This window comes from Eubalaena glacialis, chromosome 12 (assembly GCF_028564815.1).
Source record: "Eubalaena glacialis isolate mEubGla1 chromosome 12, mEubGla1.1.hap2.+ XY, whole genome shotgun sequence".
NCBI classification, from domain to species: domain Eukaryota; kingdom Metazoa; phylum Chordata; class Mammalia; order Artiodactyla; family Balaenidae; genus Eubalaena; species Eubalaena glacialis.
Window position 1 is genome coordinate 37,439,477 of NC_083727.1, and position 18,043 is coordinate 37,457,519.

General features: G+C 42.4%; 1 protein-coding gene across 3 annotated transcripts in view; it reads right to left on the reverse strand.

Moving 5' to 3' along the window:
* TPD52L1 (TPD52 like 1) overlaps window positions 1-17,827 on the reverse strand; it is a 98,174-nt gene extending 80,347 nt beyond the window's left edge. For all 3 annotated transcript variants that reach the window (XM_061206886.1, XM_061206885.1, XM_061206887.1), the window contains exon 1: window positions 17,629-17,827. In XM_061206886.1, the coding sequence (XP_061062869.1) occupies window positions 17,629-17,647 (19 nt within the window). In that variant the 5' untranslated portion in view covers window positions 17,648-17,827. The remainder of the gene's footprint in view (window positions 1-17,628) is intronic.
* Between the last annotated feature and the right edge of the window lie 216 nt (window positions 17,828-18,043).

Consider the following 18,043-nt stretch of genomic DNA (forward strand, 5'->3'; position numbering starts at 1 on the left):
ATGAATGAATGAAAAAATGAATAAAACCAAAGCCACAGAACTGGGGTACTTGTGGGAAGACATCTGAGTATTTGGTATTTTATATTATGTTTGAGAGAATTTCGTCTATTGAGAGACGATCAGGTTTAGAATTAGAATTTTAAGTGTTTAATTAGGAAATTGATTTAAATGTGATTTTTAAGTGGAAATCTTACTAAATTTGTAAGTAATATTAGAACATTCAAGAGGATTTTAGATTTACTATATTTACATATTTAATTTTTAGATTTACAAGATTTAAGTAATTGGGAAGGATGTCAACTAGAAAACTGAAGTACTCAAACGTGAAATTGACTGTATCAGCTAAATTTGTACATCATACTATTTGACTGTCATACTATTCAAAGTTCCTTTAAGAGTAATTATTAGCATTTGCTAATTTTATAAATAGAATAAGATTTGCAAGCTCAACTTAAGAGTGTAAGTTTTCTGAATCTGACTGTGATGAATAAAATGTTAATGTTTAAATGAAAAAATAAACCTCCAAATAGTCTTTTCAACAAGACATAGGAACAAATCACCACAATGTGCTGCAGAGGGTGGAAGGCTGCACGTGACAGGATCACAGGGCTGCGAGGCAGGAAGGAAACCCGTGTTCTGTTCTAGTGTCTCCACTTATAAGAAACTAGCCTGGGTCAACACCCCCATCCCCACCCCAGATCTCTTGGAATGTTTTCATCCACAAAATGAGGAGACTGCATGAGATCATTTATGAATCCCTCCCAACTCTAAATTATGATGCTGCTCCTTAAGGACATAAAACAGATTCCAAATGCCATGGAAGTTGACAGAAGAGGGGGATTACCTCCAGGGAGAAGATCGGAAGTTCATTAGTAGCTGGATGGGATCTGACAAGTTGAAATGAGAGGAACCAGCATTCCAGGTGGACAAAACCACCTGAGCGAAGGGTCTAACATGGGAAAGTAGAAAGTGGGCTTGGAAAATGAAGGGACAGGAAAATGTCCAATGATGAGCAAGCTATCCAGTGCGGTCAAGAGAGCACTTCACCAGTGTGTTGATGAATACATCTCATAGCTCAAAAAGCTAATGTGTTAGTAGCAGCCTTTACTGTATCTGCTAGGATGCCAGAGATATTTTAATAGCACAATGGTAGTATTTACACAGGACCTAAACAAACACTTGATTATCAAAATTAATACATCTATTTGTATTAAGATTAGATTTTGGAAGAAGGATATGCTTTTACATTACACAGTTATTTCTTGGGAGCTTATTTTAAAATGACCTTATACTGTACTACTTTATTAGTATAAAGGCTAATCATGATTCAAGTATTCATTTTACAGAATTCATCTTGAGTTCTATGAAACAGAAAGAATACCCACATAATCTGATATTTCTGTAAGAGATTTCCTCTTCCCTAAATTCTCAAATTTAGCAAAGCTAAAAATACTCTCCAGTGAAAGGTCAGTGAAAATGGGAGAAAAATGGACTCATATTCATCAATATTTCAAACCCTCACAGGTTATCAGCACAGACTTGGGGGAGGTGGCACATTCAGGGAAGGCAATAAGTGTTTTTCAAGTTCAGTAACTTCTTGCAACATGCAGAATAGTGGACATAAGAATATGGACATATTTTCTCATAAATCTCTACAAAATAGAAAGCAGAGCAGGTCACATGCACATTACAGAAGAAAATGCTACCAAATTATTGTAGCTTTTATTTCTATAAATGAGATTTTCATTTGTCCAGTTAAAATAGTTTGAACAGGTTTGCTGATCCGAGGTTTTCGACTGCACTGAAAATCAGCTGCTCGGGTAAAGCATCCCCACGGGACTGGGCTGCAGTCTCTCCTTCTCGTCCCTCCTCTGCCCTGTTGGACCCTCCGCCCCAGGACAGTCAGAAAAACCTGGGCACCCAAAGCACACGGTTCATTTGCACATCTCATACTGAAGACTATTAAGTATTTGCTCAGTATTTGCTTAATGGAGATTGGGAGAAACTGAATATCTATTTCTTTGTTTGGAAAATATACATCAGGTGTCCAATGACCGCTTCTCTTTTGAGCTGTCTCACGAACAAAACTCTATGAAAAAAAATGTGAAATTCTATATTGAATAAAGATATCACAGGGGAAACTAAGAGGTGATGATAGCATTTCCTGGGAAAGCACCATTAGAAGCATCTCTTGTCCTAAGTTTCTCTCCACAGCCTCCAGGCATCTCTTCTTCTCTCCTGCTGTATTTCTTTTTGTCCTGCTAAGGCTCACTCTTTGTGGGTCCTTCCCTCCTTGCTTCCCATATTTCTCCCTTACCCTCTCCACAGCCCTCTCACTCTCGTTTTCTTAAGAGGAGCAACTTAGTTCTACCCCAGCTTCTATTTTTATGTCGACATTCCCCAACACCTAAGCTTAATATCTTCTTCAGCATTTCAATCTTGGAAACATTCTGTGACAATGAAAGAATACTGAGAATTCTTACTATCACTCTAGCACTTCTTTAATTTGGAGAGCTTTCATGAGAAGTTATAATAAAAAATTTTAAAAACTATTCATTTCTTATAAAAGTTGAAATGTTCATCCCTTATTACACCCTGCCGGGGTTATATAAGACATTATCCACTCAGTACTATTCATTCATTCATTCGTTTCCTCCACAAATATTTACAGAGTGCTTTCCATGGACCAGTCATTGTTCTGGACACTGGGGATATGGTAATAAAGGAGACAAAGCCCCTGCCCTCAAGGAGTTTAAATGATAGTTGGGAGAAAATGAAGACAAACAGTTATGCATAATATAACATGCCATAGTGCTATGAAGAAAAAGAAGGTAAAGTAAAGGGAATAGATTGTGATGGGGTTTTATATATTTAAATTTATACATAAATAGCTTTCATTTGTGCATTACTTATTTTTTGAAACATCTGAAATAGCAAGAGCAGAAATCTGCATTTGTCATTAAGAGCTTTACAGAATACTCAGAAATCTCAAGCATGCTGCTAAGCAACAGAAACCGGGATCTTCAAAGGCCTGCCATCCAGAACACACACCTTGCTCCACGGGCTCTGCATTCCTTCAGCAAGGCTGCACTGTAATAATCAACATCCAAGCCACGGAAGATCAGAAATAAGATCAGCTAACTGAAAAGATGAGCACTGCCGGCGCTCCCCACCACCCCGATGATTTATTAAATTATTATGAGAGAAGCAATGGAAATGAAAGCAAAAAGTTTAACCTGTTCGTCCTCAAAACGTGTCCAAATGATGAACATTGCTTTGTTATGCCTGCATATCTCTAAGCTTTTACCCAAGTAAATAAAGAAGGACCCAAAGAGCAATCATTTAAAATATCCTCTTGGGACTTCCCTGGGGGCACAGTGGTTAAGAATCCGCCTGCCAATACAGGGGACATGGCTTCGAGCCCTGGTCCGGGAAGATCCCACATGCTGTGGAGCAACTAAGCCAGTGCACCACAACTACTGAGCCTGCACTCTAGAGCCCACGAGCCACAACTACTAAGCCCGCGAGCCACAACTACTGAGCCCATGTGCCACAACTACTGAAGCCCGCGCACCTAGAGCCCGTGCTCCACAACAAGAGAAGCCACCACGAGAAGCCTGCGCACCACAACGAAGAGTAGCCCCCACTCACTGCAACTAGAGAAAGCCCGCACCAGCAACGAAGACCCAACGCAGCCAAAAATAAATAAATAAATTTATAAAAATAAAAATTAAATAAAATATCCTCTTGTTAGCAAAATTGCAGTGTGCTTTAGTAGGTAAAATTTATACTTCAGAAAAGAACTTCGCATGCTGGCCAGATGTCCAAATTCCATCAACTTATATACTTATTTCTATCTTCAACCTACTCATCTTTCCTTAGCTCCAGAGAGCTGTATTTAATCGTGTGGTAGGTGGTGTACCACATCGAAAGAATTTTCTGATAAAAGAATGCATTAAACATAGTAACTTGACACCTAACTGCTTCAATAAAAATAGGGTGGTAAGCTCACAAAGAAATGACATTTGTTTAATAAATAAATCTCACCTTTCCTTTTAATTACCGTAATAGTACCCAAGCACCATCCCAAGTGCTTCCCGGGCATCATCTCCCTCAGTCACCACCAAACCCACTGGGTGGCCACAACTCTCACCGTTTCGCAGATGACCAAACTGAGACTTGGTTAAGTTAAAGGTCACACAACCAAAAAATGACTGAACTGGGACACGAATCCAAATCTCTGTGACAACATCTGTGCTCTCCACCACTAGGCTAGAGTCCCTTTATCTGACAGAACCTTTATCTTTCTTCTATTTCTTCCTCCTGACTTCTCCCCACATGACCGCACTCATCTTCTCAGCCTGGAGAAACAGCTTATGTGGGTGTACAGTCAATCTCTAAATGAGAAGTACCAGCATCCAGACTAAAATCTTAGGAATTACGTTAGGAAATGAAAATACCTAACTTGACCGCAAACTTTCCATATAGAAATGGAAGCAAGCATAGTTCCATTATGGTTGTTTTATATATATAGGAACAGCAGCTTTATATATATAAACATACACACACATTTGTATGTGTACATATATACATACACAGATACATACACATCTTTTTTGTTTTTAGAAAGCAACACGGATAAAAGAACTTGAATGAGCCTTTCAAGAACGAGCTAGTCAGGACCTCAAAGGACATCTGATCCAACTCCTCAGGTAAGAGGTGAGCAAACAGACCTGAGAGGTGAGTCATAATGATGACAAAGCCGAGACCAGACACAAGTCTCCGGGCTCCCAGGCCAGTGCCCTCTCTCTACATCAGATTGCCTCCCAAAAGGGTTTGATCAAGAGACAGATGACAGAAACAACAGAAAGCATCTACCCAGGGAAAAATGTAGATTTATATTGGGGAAAACAGCCAGGGCTCTCTATAGATATCCTTTGGACCATGTGCCTGACTCAAAGTAGAGAGTCCTTTGGGGCAAATGACTGAGCTGGCACAGCCTGGTAATTAAGGGAAGGGAGAGAAGAAAATGGGGCACAGACCAGTGGGGAAGCTGGACTCTCTCTTCCTCCTGGATTCCTTCTGTGAGCACATGATCACATCTACAAACCGACTGCACAGCCGCCAGTCTGCCACAGAAAAAGAAGAGGCCTGCTGATAGAAAGTAAGGGTTACATTTCATGGTGATACTGGTAGATGGACTCTGGTCTTGCAAGAATGGCAAACCCAGGGTCAGTTTGTTCTTTTTATGGGGGAAGTCACAGGGAATGGAACACATTTTTTCATTTATTTAACTACTATGCTTCAAACTATTTTCTTCACATTCATTTTTTACAATTCATGCAATTATCCAATACTGAGCTAAGTCAGTAGAAAGAGCCAGTTGATTTCAGTGGAGCATTAACAAGGAACCAGTAGACCCTCAAAAAGATTGTAGCTTGCTTCATTCATTTAATAAATATTGATTGAATCCCTATTATGTGTAAGCTCTAGGTATTGGAGATTGAGCAGTGACGAACACAGTAAAATATTTTGGCCTCAGGGAACATACTTTTAGGAGGGGTAGGAAAAGCCAAGGAAAAAAAAACACATTAGGTAAAATATATAGTGTGTGAGAAGGGGAATAGCAGCTAAAAAGAGAAACGGAAAGCAGGTTAGGGAAATATCAATAGTAAGTGTCTCTGTGCGCGTGAGTGGTGAGGGTGTAGGGTGAAGTGTTATGTAGAGAGGCCACGACACGATCATCACTAACCTTTGCAGGGCCCACGGCAAGAGCGCAAAGGAGGCACACAGCCTGTCCTTTCTTCCCACAGACACCCTGCACCATGTTAGCTACCAACTGCCACATGCATGTTACCATGAAGTCAGCTGCTTCAAATGACACGCTTCTATTATCTCTGAGCTTCTGTGGGTCAGAAACCTGGGCACAGCTTGGCTGGGTCCTCTTTCAGGGTCTCACAGGGCAGTAAGCTGTAACCCAGGTGTCAGCCACACTGCACTCTCCTTTTTTTTTAAATTTATTTATTTATTTATTTATTTTTGGCTGCATTGGGTCTTCGTTGCTGCGCGTGGGCTTTCTCTAGTTGCGGCGAGCAGGGGCTACTCTTCGTTGCGGTGCGCGGGCTTCTCATTGCGGTGGCCTCTCTTGTTGTGGAGCACGGGCTCTAGAGCGCAGGCTTCAGTAGTTGTGGCTCGCGGGCTCTAGAGCACAGGCTCAGTAGTTGTGGCGCACGGGCTTAGCTGCTCTGCGGCATGTGGGATCTTCCCGGACCAGGGCTCGAACCCGTGTCCCCTGCACTGGCAGGCGGATTCTTAACCACTGCGCCACCAGGGAAGCCCAGCGCTCTCATCTAGAAGTTTGACTGGGGAGAATCCACTTCAAGTCTCACTCAGGTTGTTGGCAGAATAATTTCCTGGCATCTACAGAGCAGAAGGCCTTAGGTTTGGCTGCCTTCCTCAGGTCCTAGAAAACACCCAGTTTCTAGAAGCTGCCCAAAGTTCCTGGTCACGTGAGCTCGTCTAACACAGCTGCTCCCTTCATCAACCCACCAGGACAGTCTCAACTCCAGTCTGCTAAGGCAGAGTATTATTAAAGTAACATAATCAGAGGATAACATCCCATCATGTCTGTCACATGCTATTAGAAGCGAGTCACAGGTCCTGCCTGAAATCTCGGTGCAAGGATCATACAGGGGTATGAAAACTGGAAATCATTCATCACTGGGGGTCACCGAGAGGTCTGTCCATCACAAGCACAAACAGGGGCTCCTGTGCACGTGCATGGGGAAACCTAGCCCAGTGAGTTTACATCGGAACTCTCCAACAGAGTGTGCATCAGAATCATTGGGAGGGCATTTTAAAACACAGATGGCTCGCCTCCAAAGTCTCTGATTCAGTAGGTGGAGAGCGGGGCTTAAGAATGTGCATTTCTAACAAGTTCCCAGGTGAAGCCCATGATGCTGGTCAAGGGATCACACTTTGACAACCAGTACCCTAGCCTGTATGTCCAAGCGACTCCCACTGCCAACTCCAAGCGCAGCCAGCTCCGTCATCTCTCAGGATGAAGACTGTTCACGCTGGCAGCATGGTCTACTCATGGAAGGCACAGGCAAGCCTGGTAACACGCTGAGGGCTGTTTGGGCAGAGAATTCTGGAGTCCCGGGTACCTAGAGCTCGGTCTAGAAGAGGAGGCATAGGTTCTAGGTGGGTCTATAGACTACTCATTCCAGACAAGGCTCACACAGAAGGCTAAAATGGGGTCCTCTAAAGTTAATGGCTCAGGAAAGGTGTCAAGAATTGTGAAGTGTTGGATTTCACCCCACTTGCAAGCAAACAAATTAGCCTGCCAGTTTCATAGATGTTGGCAGAAGATACAAGACTCCTGGGTCACAGAAAAAAGAAAATGTATTACTCACAACAATAGCAGTAGCCATAGTAACATCATTGCACCAGTTCCCTGAGCCCTAATTCCACAAGGGGACGTGCTGAGGGCCAGGTGTTGCCTGATTACACAGTGGGACGTGTTTCCGAGAGTAACACCGACATTAGGATGCTCTGATTTTATACAGGGGCTGCTAGCAAATCTGCATGACATGGGGTCCAGAGGGAGTCCTGATCTTTATTATTTTGGACGGTAAATCTACCTGCCCCTAAGGGAGACAGTCTCTGTCTTCCAAGGCTGCCTGCTATGCAAAACCTCCTTGAAAAGAGAGTCAAGGGAAAATTAGCTGTGAATGCCTTTGCTCACAAGACCAGTTGTGCAGAAACTTGAGAGACCGACAGAGAACTGTCTCCTGACAACAGGGGCCCAGTTGCCAGGACTAAGGGTAACACTGGCTGGAAACGAGGATGAGGACTCAAGCCAGGAAGGTAGCTGAGGGAGAGTTTCTGAGGCAGAAGGATTAGTAAGTTGAAAGGCTCTGAAGAAGCAGCAAAGGGAATTCCAAAGGAGAGCATTAGGAGATAAGGTCGGGAAATAACGAGGAGGAAGGGGAATCACGTAGCACCCTTGTGCCCACAGTAAGGACCCTACTCTTTATTCTTAGTGAAAGGAGGAGTTACTGCAGAGTTCTGAAGGGAGGAATGGCATGATACTACCTGTTTTGAGATGATCACTCTCGTTACTATGTTGGGAATAGACTGAAGACAGGCCAGGGCCCAAGCAGGGAGACCAGCTAGGAAACTCCTGCAGAAACTCAGGTGAGAAATAATGGTGGCCTGGACCAAGGCACGGTCAGCTGAGAGGGTGGGAAGCTATTCCGCTCTCAATATATTGTGAAAGTAGAGCTGGCATGACAGACTGGAAATGGGATATGGATATGATGGGGGGGGACCCCAAAACAAAAACCTTTCCTGGGATAGGTTTTGGGCTTCCATGTTTGAAATGGAGTTGCCATTAGCTGAGATGGCAATAACTTTGGGAGCTATTGGGATACTAGGGTTATTTCAGAGGAAGAAGATCAGAAATTCAATGTTAGACATGTTAAGTTCAAGATTTTATTAGACATTCATGCAGACATAGTAAGTGAGTAGGCTGAAGGTGAGGGGCCAGGTCCAGGCTGGGAAAATAAATTTGGGAGTTGTTGGTCTGTTGGTGTATGGATGGAATTTAAAAGCACAAGTCACGAGGAGCTCACCAAGAGAGCGAGTGCAGATAGAAGGCAAAGGAAACTGAGGAGGGGCTTGCGAAGAAGGAGGGGGGAAAAGTGCTTGGCATCCTGGAAACCAAGAGAACAAAGTGCTCCAGGGAGGAGGGAATGAACAACTGTGCCAAGAGATGCTGGTAGGTCAACTAAGATGGGGACGGTTGGAGGATTGACCACTGGATTTTTTTTTTTTTTTTAAAGAGAAAGAGCTAATTTTCTCTTTCCTCAAAGAGAACCCAAATTCAAAGCAATTACATGGGACCATTATAACTCCACCATATATAACAGGTCCCATTACATTAATCCAAAATATTTATTTTCCCTCAGTCTTGAGGAAGGACTAAGAAGAACAGACAAAAATCTGAGGAAGGCAACTCTGCAGAGGCAGGCACAGGGCGTCATCGGGGAAGAGAGGGCCAAGCAAAACACTGGCATCAAGTTCTTTTTTTCCTGACATCAGATCTCTACAGGAGGTAGTTTTTGTACTTTTACATGTTGTGAATTCCTGGGTCACTGCAAACAAGCATATTTAACTGTAAGTACACAACATGTGGGATGACACTAAATATAAATGGGTTTTTTCTCTACAGTAGCAAAGGTCAAAAAAAGTTATATTTGTATCTAATTGTAAGATTTGGGATAGTAGATTATAAAATGTTAGTGCTAATACCACTATTATTTGTCCAGTTCTCTTAATGAGGGAAGTCAGCAACCCCATAACATACATAATCAAAGAACTTAAGTCAATGTGGTGTGGGCAATATTGTGATTCCAATTCTTTTTAAATGTATATCTGAATCTCTTTTCAGATGTGTGTTTTACCGCTGTTTTTTACTGTTACTCAACCGACCTCCCTTTTTTTTCCAATACAAGATTTGCTTTTCAAACGTATTGGATTTTTTATTTGTAAGTACAAGGGACTTTCTCCCTTGTGGAGGCCAAAACCCTTGCTCGAAAGGAGGGGCCTGGGTCTCAGCCCTTCTCCTGCATGCAAGAGAATCTGTAAAGCATATGTGTTGAGCACTGCCATGAAGTAACCACCTGCCTTCTGGCTGGTGGATACACTCCCCTTACATCTTCACATGCAGATTTTATCAAAATAGCAAGATATATTTCAAAAAATTTCTGCATGTGTGTTCTTATCTCTATACATTGTATCTATGCATCTTATCTCTCTTATCTGTATACATTCTCTGTCACAGTGAAAAAAACGCAAGTCCTAATCCTCAGAATAAGCTTCCTTCTTTCAGGGACAGTGTCACTGAGAGTGGACTATGGGAACTTGATGGGACATCTCATAAATGACTGCAACCATGCCTGGCACACAGTAGGCCCACAATAAATAGATATTTTCCTTGTCAGTAATGTCCTTCATGGAATGAGGAAAATAGAAATAGGTGAGTGCTTATAAGAACCTTCCAAACACTTGAAATAAACTTTGCAGGAAGAATGAATATCTTGAAATTTCCAGATGGAGACCTGGGGTATCAAAAGAGGAATAATGAGGCCAAAGACTTCAACTTCCTCCTGGCCTGTCCTAACTCTTAAGTAAGGGAACCATCTTTCCATGATGTCTTCATGTAGAAATGAATCCATTTTGAAATCCCTAATGTTGGAAATACTTATAAACAATTTTCTTTTCTGCTCTCATTATTGCTACTCTCAGCTCATTCATGTGCAGGGGGGAAAATCAGTGAAAAACAAACAAACAAATATCCAACAGCCAGAGGCTCTGAAACTGAGAAATCTGAAGAGATCCCTTCTCACCGTCCCCAATCCCTAGTTATCTTTTTCTTTTGAATGAATCAGTTCTGCTTCCAGGATTCTTGACAAGGTGCTCTTGCTATTGATTGACAAAAGAGGTGTCTAATTATAAGAAAATTGCATTTTGCAATTTCCAAGGGCTTGGAGGATTCTATGTTTTAGAAACACAGCAGGGAAAATGTAATTTGTGTAAGGTGCAAATAACCGTGGATAAGTCTGGAGATGAGGTGTAACATATACACACGTTTTCAGCGTGTGGTACATCATTTGGCTATAGCACAAATAGTCAAGTGTCAGATTTCTGTCTTTTGAGAAAGAAGCAATATGGTGGTGATGAAGGGGTACTCTTGGAGATTTGTGGTTTTATTCTGGGAATTTCACACCCTCTGCATCAAAATGTAACACTTATAAACGACTCACACTGTGAGAAACTATTTAAAATTCATCTTTCCTTGAAGACCCAAAGCTTTCATTTAGCCAACTCAAATTCATTAAAATGTCCTACTGCCTTCCCTGGTGCATGAATAATGATTCTTAATTTAATGCATAGATTTTAAATAAGTTACACTTCATTTCTAAAATATTCAATGAAAAGTAGAATGACAGGCTGGAAAATCCACAGATTGGGGTCATCCTTTACGTGTTCTTAACTGCATCCTAACTCCATAAGTTTAAAAGGTGGCTTCAAAGTGTTGCTGGGGACCTTCCAAAACTGCAGTAATGATGAATGCCCACATACATGGAGAGCAAGCCAGGCTGATGCCTGGGACTGCCACCCTCTTTTCTTCAACTGCCATTTTTAAAAATTAATTTTTACTGGAGTAGAGTTGATTTACAATGTTGTGTTAGTTTCTGCTGTACAGCAAAGTGAATCAGTTATACATATACATATATCCACTCTTTTTTAGATTCTCTTCCTATATAGGTCATTACAGAGTATTAAAAAGAGTTCCCTGTGCTATACAATAGGTCCTTATTAGTTATCTATCTTATATATAGCAGTGTGTATATGTCAATCCCAATCTCCCAGTTTATCCCTTCCCCCTCTTTCCCCCTTGGTAACCATAAGTTTGTTTCAATTGCCATTTTAGACCACAAAAATTTAACACAGAGATTCCTACAGTAGCTTAAGGACAAACCCTCTGACGATACAATTTTTTCCACTAGGTACCTTCTTAAAGTAGGTATTGTGCTAACATGCTGGGAGATGGTTAAATTAAAACATATCGGAGTAAACAAGTAATTATAATACTCATAAGACTATAACAATCTTTCTTTTTTGGGTATTCATTGAGATGAGTCCTTTTAGCGGGCATCTAGAGTGTACAGACCCTACTTTCTGGAGACAAGCATGTAGATCCTATGCCTTTTATTTATTTTAAAGCCCTGAGATTACGAGATATAGATGAACACGAAGTGGAACAACATATTTGAACCATTCCACCTTTGAACTGGCTTTTCCTTACAGCTGCTGATAAAATTCCGTACTGGTTCTAAGAATCACATAGCCTGTGATTTTACAGAATTTCCCATCTTGAAAACAGAACTAAAACAGCAAGCTGTTGCTACATAAGCACCCCTACCCCAACTTGCCATAATATGGGGCTAATTCTTGCAGACCTCAGCAATTCTGGGTCATATTCCCAGACCTAGATGCTGCCCATATATGCAATGGACAGCATGGTTAAATTCTGCCCTTTTAAAACCCCCTTGACCATACAGAACGTCAAGAAAAATCTATTATTTTTAACTTTGCACACTGACCACTTACACACACCAACTTAAGGAGATGGTATAGAATATTAATAAAATCCCAAAGTGTGGAGTCAAACTCTCTGATTCCAAATCTGGGCTCCAACACATCCAAGATCTATGAATTAAAGGAAGTTGTGTAACTACTCTGTCATTTAGTTTCTTCATCTGTAAAACGAAAATAACATTACCTTCCTCTTGACTTTGTTGTATTTAGTAATAACATGATTTTTTTTAAGTGCATAATAGCATGGTATCTGGCACTTAAAAAAAAATACAGTATTACTGTTTTTATCACCCTCAATGTGAATTAGTTCTAATTAGTACTGTAATACTCAAAAAGTCCCAAAGAGATGGAAATATATCATCTAGTTAGTTCTATGTGCCGTTACCCATAGGAATGACTCTTCTTGGTTGCCCTCCCTGGAAAGATGACCCATGTCAATCAAACACATCTTTGCTTCCCGTTGGCATATACTGCCCATCACATACTGAGAAATGGTGTAGTATAGTGGTGGAGCTTACACTCTGGACTCAGATGGACTTGCACCTGAATTCTGCTTTCCTCACTGAATTTTTCTGACCTTCAGTTTTCCCTGTCTATAAAATGAGTTAAAAGTAATAGTATCGGGCTTCCCTGGTGGCGCAGTGGTTGAGAATCTGCCTGCCAATGCAGGGGACACGGGTTCGAGCCCTGGTCTGGGAAGATCTCACATGCCGCGGAGCAACTAGGCCCGTGAGCCACAACTACTGAGCCTGCGCCTCTGGAGCCTGTGCTCCGCAACAAGAGAGGCCGCGATAGTGAAAGGCCCGCGCACCGCGATGAAGAGTGGCCCCCACTTGCCGCAACTAGAGAAAGCCCTCCCACAGAAACGAAGACCCAACACAGCCATAAATAAATAAATAAATAAATAAATAAATAAATAAATAAATAAATAAATAAATAAATAAATAAATAAATAAAAAGTAATAGTATCTATCCCATGGTGTCATTAAAGGATTCAATAAGATAATGCATGTAAAGTTCTTGGCACATGCTACTAAAAACATCAGCAAATGTTTATAGAGTACTTACGAAGTGTCAGGTACCGTTTCAAGCACTTTGCATATATTAACTCGTTAAATCCTCATTACAATCCTACGAGATAGCTGTTATTGTTTTCCTCACTTTATGTATGGGGAAACCAAGGCCCAGAGAGATCAAATACATTTTTCAGGGTCATGTTAATGATAAGTGACAATGGTAGGATCAAAATACAAGCAGTTTGACTTGATTCTGAAACCTTAACCACTATCCCCTGCTACCTCTCAACAGTAAGTGCTTGTCGAATATTTGTTATTACTGTAGTAATCAATAAATATTTGTTGAAATATTTATTTGACAAATCATTATTTGTCAAAGTATCAATACTTATTTATTATTTACTTAGCTCCCTAAGTACCAAATCTTATGACTGGCCAGAAAAATGGACTCTTTTGCTTATAAGTTTTTTGAAGCAACTTCTCAGATTCTGCCTACCAAGAGTATCAAAAAAACAAGGTGTATATTAGGGAATGCAATTCAAAATAGGTTCCAATATACTATAATATCTATGATTTGTGGTTCCAATATACTATAATATCTATGATTTGTTATGACTCCATTTTATAAGAATTTTAATTGCAATAATAGTACATGATTTGTTGCAAATGATTGACTATCTTATATAAACATCACTAATTACTTTAAAACATTTAGAGGGAAAATAAAACAATAGAAGGTAGCTTTGAAGACACTAAGAATGCTCTTCATAATATTTTCAAAAGTCATTAATCAAAATGTGTAATACCTAGCTTCCACAGTTTGAGGTTTATGATTATGTGGCCTGAAATGTGGAAAACAGATCTTTTTCCTTGGGTAATCTGATCCCTACAATATAAGAGACTTGACCTGTTACTATTTAGGAGAGAAGGGATTATTTTACTGCTTTGTAAAAAAAATAACATGCCTTTTTACAAAGCAAGAATTTGTTTTCATGGAATATTAATAAAAAGGATATAACTGTATTCATTTTTCTAGAGCTCATTCCTTGCTTCATTTTCTGTTCTTATCCTTGTTTGTTTTCTTTCATCTATTTCTAATTTACATTACCTTGCTGTGTTTCATATATCTGTATAAACTGCCCTGAGCTCTTACTGGAACAAGATGAGTGCAAATAAATGTCCTGTGAGCAAAGTAGAAAATAAGGTAAATATGACATTTTCACTTTAATGGAATCTGCAAACAGGATTAATCTGATGTTTATTACTTTATGTCATTCATGGACTTCTGAGAATCCTCCTGAGCAGAATGTCTGAATATAAAAAATAGTTACTGTAATTTGGCTGAATAATGGCACCCAAAGATATCAGGTCCCAATCCCTGGAACCTCTAAATGTTACCTTATATGGGAAGAGAGTCTTTGCAGATGTGATGAAGTTAAGGATCTTGGGATGGGGAGATTATCTTGGATTATCCAGGGGAGCTCTAAATGAAATCACAAGCATTCTTAAAAAAGAAACAGAGGGAGATCTGACAGACAGAAGAGAAGGCAATATGACCACAAAGGCAGAGACTGGAAAGATGTAGCCAAAGAATACCAACAGCCACCAGTAGCTAGAAGAGGTAAGGAAAAATTATTCCTTAGAGCATCCAGAGGGATCGAAGCCTTGCTGACATCTTAATTTTGGTCCAGTGATAGTGACTTTGGACTTCTAGCCTCCAAACTGTGAGAGAAAACATTTCTGTTGTTTTAAGCCACTAAATTTGCAGTAATTTGTTACAGCAATTATAGGACACTAATACAATTATTAATCTGAATACATACAAGTGTTAAGTGAAATTTTGCCTTTTAACATTAAAGACAATGGGAAAGACAAAAAGTTATTTCCTAGAGTAACGAAATATTGAAAGGTAGTTCAAAAAGATGAGGAACTTTTTACTTTAAAGGACTGCCATATGTTTCAGGAAAATGCTACATTCCTAAATAAATTCTCTCTCTAATATATCATTTTTATGAAAGCAAATTCTCTACTACCAGGAAAACAACTGGCAACGTTGGCCTCCTGTGGGCCTCTCACTGCATACTGTTCTCCAGGCCCTCTTCGTGGAATGGCTAAGCTCCTAACCCCACTTCTGTGTTTTACCTTCTACCAAAGTCAAAGAACATATCTGCAGCATTTCACTTAGGGAAACGTTTCTAGGACCCGCTGCTGCATTTATGGAGCGATGTGAGCAAATCATGTCCATAGCATTTGTGGGGGGGTGGTCCCCTGCAAAGTACATGGGGATATCTTATCAGCAGCTGACCACTTAACATCACTCAGTTTTGCTTTTCTCTAGATCAAGAGGCGAAAGAGAAGCCATCCCCACTCTAGATAATTCTAAAATAAACGGTGTTGAGGATAGAAACTTGCATTTAAGAAATCACAGGACTCTCTTAGAATCTAAGAGGCAATTCATTTAGCCAGAGAAATGTGCCAAGGGGCAAGAAGATCTTGAACTTGATGTTACAAGAAATTTACATCTTTGACCTGTTTCCTTTCTGGAGAATGAGAAGGACAACACTACCTAGCTCATGAGACTGTTGTGAAGAAGAAATGAGTCAACACATGTAAAGCACAAAGAGCAGAAACAGGGACACAGTAAACAAACTCTGCTGGTTTGATTATCGCCTACTAGGCTGGGAGATTTTTCAAGCTCTTGCTACACTGTGGCCCTCTTCTTATCATTAAGATGCTTGCAATTTTACATTTTACTTATCAAATAACTATCAAATTAATGTCTATCTCTTCCTCTACTGTAAATTTCATGCAGCAGAGATCAAGGCCGTGTTTGTTCCTCCTAGCACAGTGCTTGGCCAAGGAAAGCACTGGAATATTTGTTAAGTATATTTCTCAAGTAAAGCAAACAAATAACACTAGTGGGTCCAATCTGTAGTTTCAGAAACCTGATGAATGTTTCCTATCTGCTGTAGTTTTTCTCCAACCTCACTGAGTAACAGATTCACCTGGGAAGATTTCAAATATACCCATGCCCAGGTCCCAGAGATTCCAATTTGATTGGTCTGGAATCTGCCAGGGCCTGTATTTAAGACTGCAAATGATTCTAATCTGCAAAGCAGGTTGGAAAGCTCCAGCCTTGTTTCCACCTGCTTCAGCTTAGGAGTGAAGGCCTCCAACCTGACCTCTGCTTTTGAATTTGACCAACAACCCTTGGTTGAATTCTCCTTTCCTATTTAGAGAGTGGGGAAAAAAATACTGGAAGTGGCAGCTTTATGCACAGGATCTTGGCTGATGGTAAGAAAGAGGATGGTTCATACTGTTCAGACCATCGTAATCCTGGCAGCAAACCTGTTGGGTGGCTCCAGGCCCAAGTATCTGCCAAGTCGCTCACACGCAGGACGCTTAGGCCTCTAAAGGGCGAGCACATACGGTCATGAACCTCTGCTTCCTTTTTTTTTTTTTTTTTTAAACCGGGTTTTTTATTTATTTTAAAAAGCCTTCACAGAATTTCCCGCAGTGTGTTAGAAAGGTGGTGGTGATTGTTTTAAAGGCTGAACTCTGCCCCCCATCCCTTCTAGGCGTTGCTCCCAAGATAGACTCCAGAGTCAGTGCCCTTCCTACCAGTCTCCTGCTTCACCTCTGCGCACCTCTGTTTCTTTCCACCGACCATTTACTTCCACTCTTGTACGATTCCTTCGGGACTCCCTAACCCTCGTCCGTGTGTGACCCCAAGACACCAGGCTGCCCTTGGTGAAGCGGTCTCGGGCTCCTCGAGCGGGCGACCCCAGGAGCTGGGAGCGTGGCGGCCAGACCGTGGCCGGCGGCCCTGCGCGCCTGGGGAGGCAATGGTCGCTCCCGACCGTGGGAAACAAGGACACCCATGTCGAGCTGCTGAAGATCAGCGGGCGGTAACGCTCTCCCAGCCTCGGAAGGCAGGTCCCGGCCTGCAAACCCCTCGCGTAGCCGGGAGAGCCGGGTCCCCGCGGAACCACCGCCGCGGCGCGCGCCGCGCTCAGCCCGGGACTTGGGAGCCGCGGGACGCGAGCCCACCGCTCAGGGCAGGAGGGGTCGCGCTCCCCCCAACTCCCCGCGGGGAAAAGGGAACGAAACGCGGACTCCGGTCCCTGCCCAACAGGTCCTTTGGGCGCCCACGAGGTTCGGGAAGCGTGTGGGCGACGGGCTGGGAAAGAAGTAGAGCATTCCGCTGGCGCATTTCCTGCGGAGGGTCCTCTGCACTTCATGCGTCCTTCACTGGTCCCCAGCCCCACAGCAAATCCTGAGTTTGGGGAGCAGGAATTGCCCCGCAGGCGCGGGTAGGTGCAGAGTTGCGGACGTGTGGAGCGGTCACCCATCCGCTCGGTCCGGGAGCAAAGTTAGGTGATGCAAGGAAAGGGCCTTTACGCTCCCCAGGGCCTGACCCTCAGGGCGGTCGGCGACCACTCACCTCGTGCCTGCGCCTCCATGGTGGCCGACTTCGGACTGAGCGCGGCGGGGACGCCCGGCGCTTGGAGGAGAAGCAGCAGCGGGGCCCGAGCTCGGAACGCAGCTGGCACAGCCGCTCGCGTCCTCTCCCCGCACGCTCTTAGCGAGCGCAGCGCTGAAGGGGTGGAGACCGCGGAGCGACCTCCGTCTGCCCGCTTCTGGTTACCTCCGCCTCTTCCAGTGCACCTGGGCCCAGGCCTCGCGGGGAGGGAGCCCACCGCTGGGCGCCACCTGCCGGCCGCTCCGCGCATCGGGCGGACGGCGCCCGCTCCGGGCTCGGGGCGCGTGCTCCGCCCTATGAAGGCTTGAGGTCGGCTGTGCCTTCACTTTTTTGTGTGTTTGGTTTTTTTTTAGTGAATACATTTATTGATACCCAT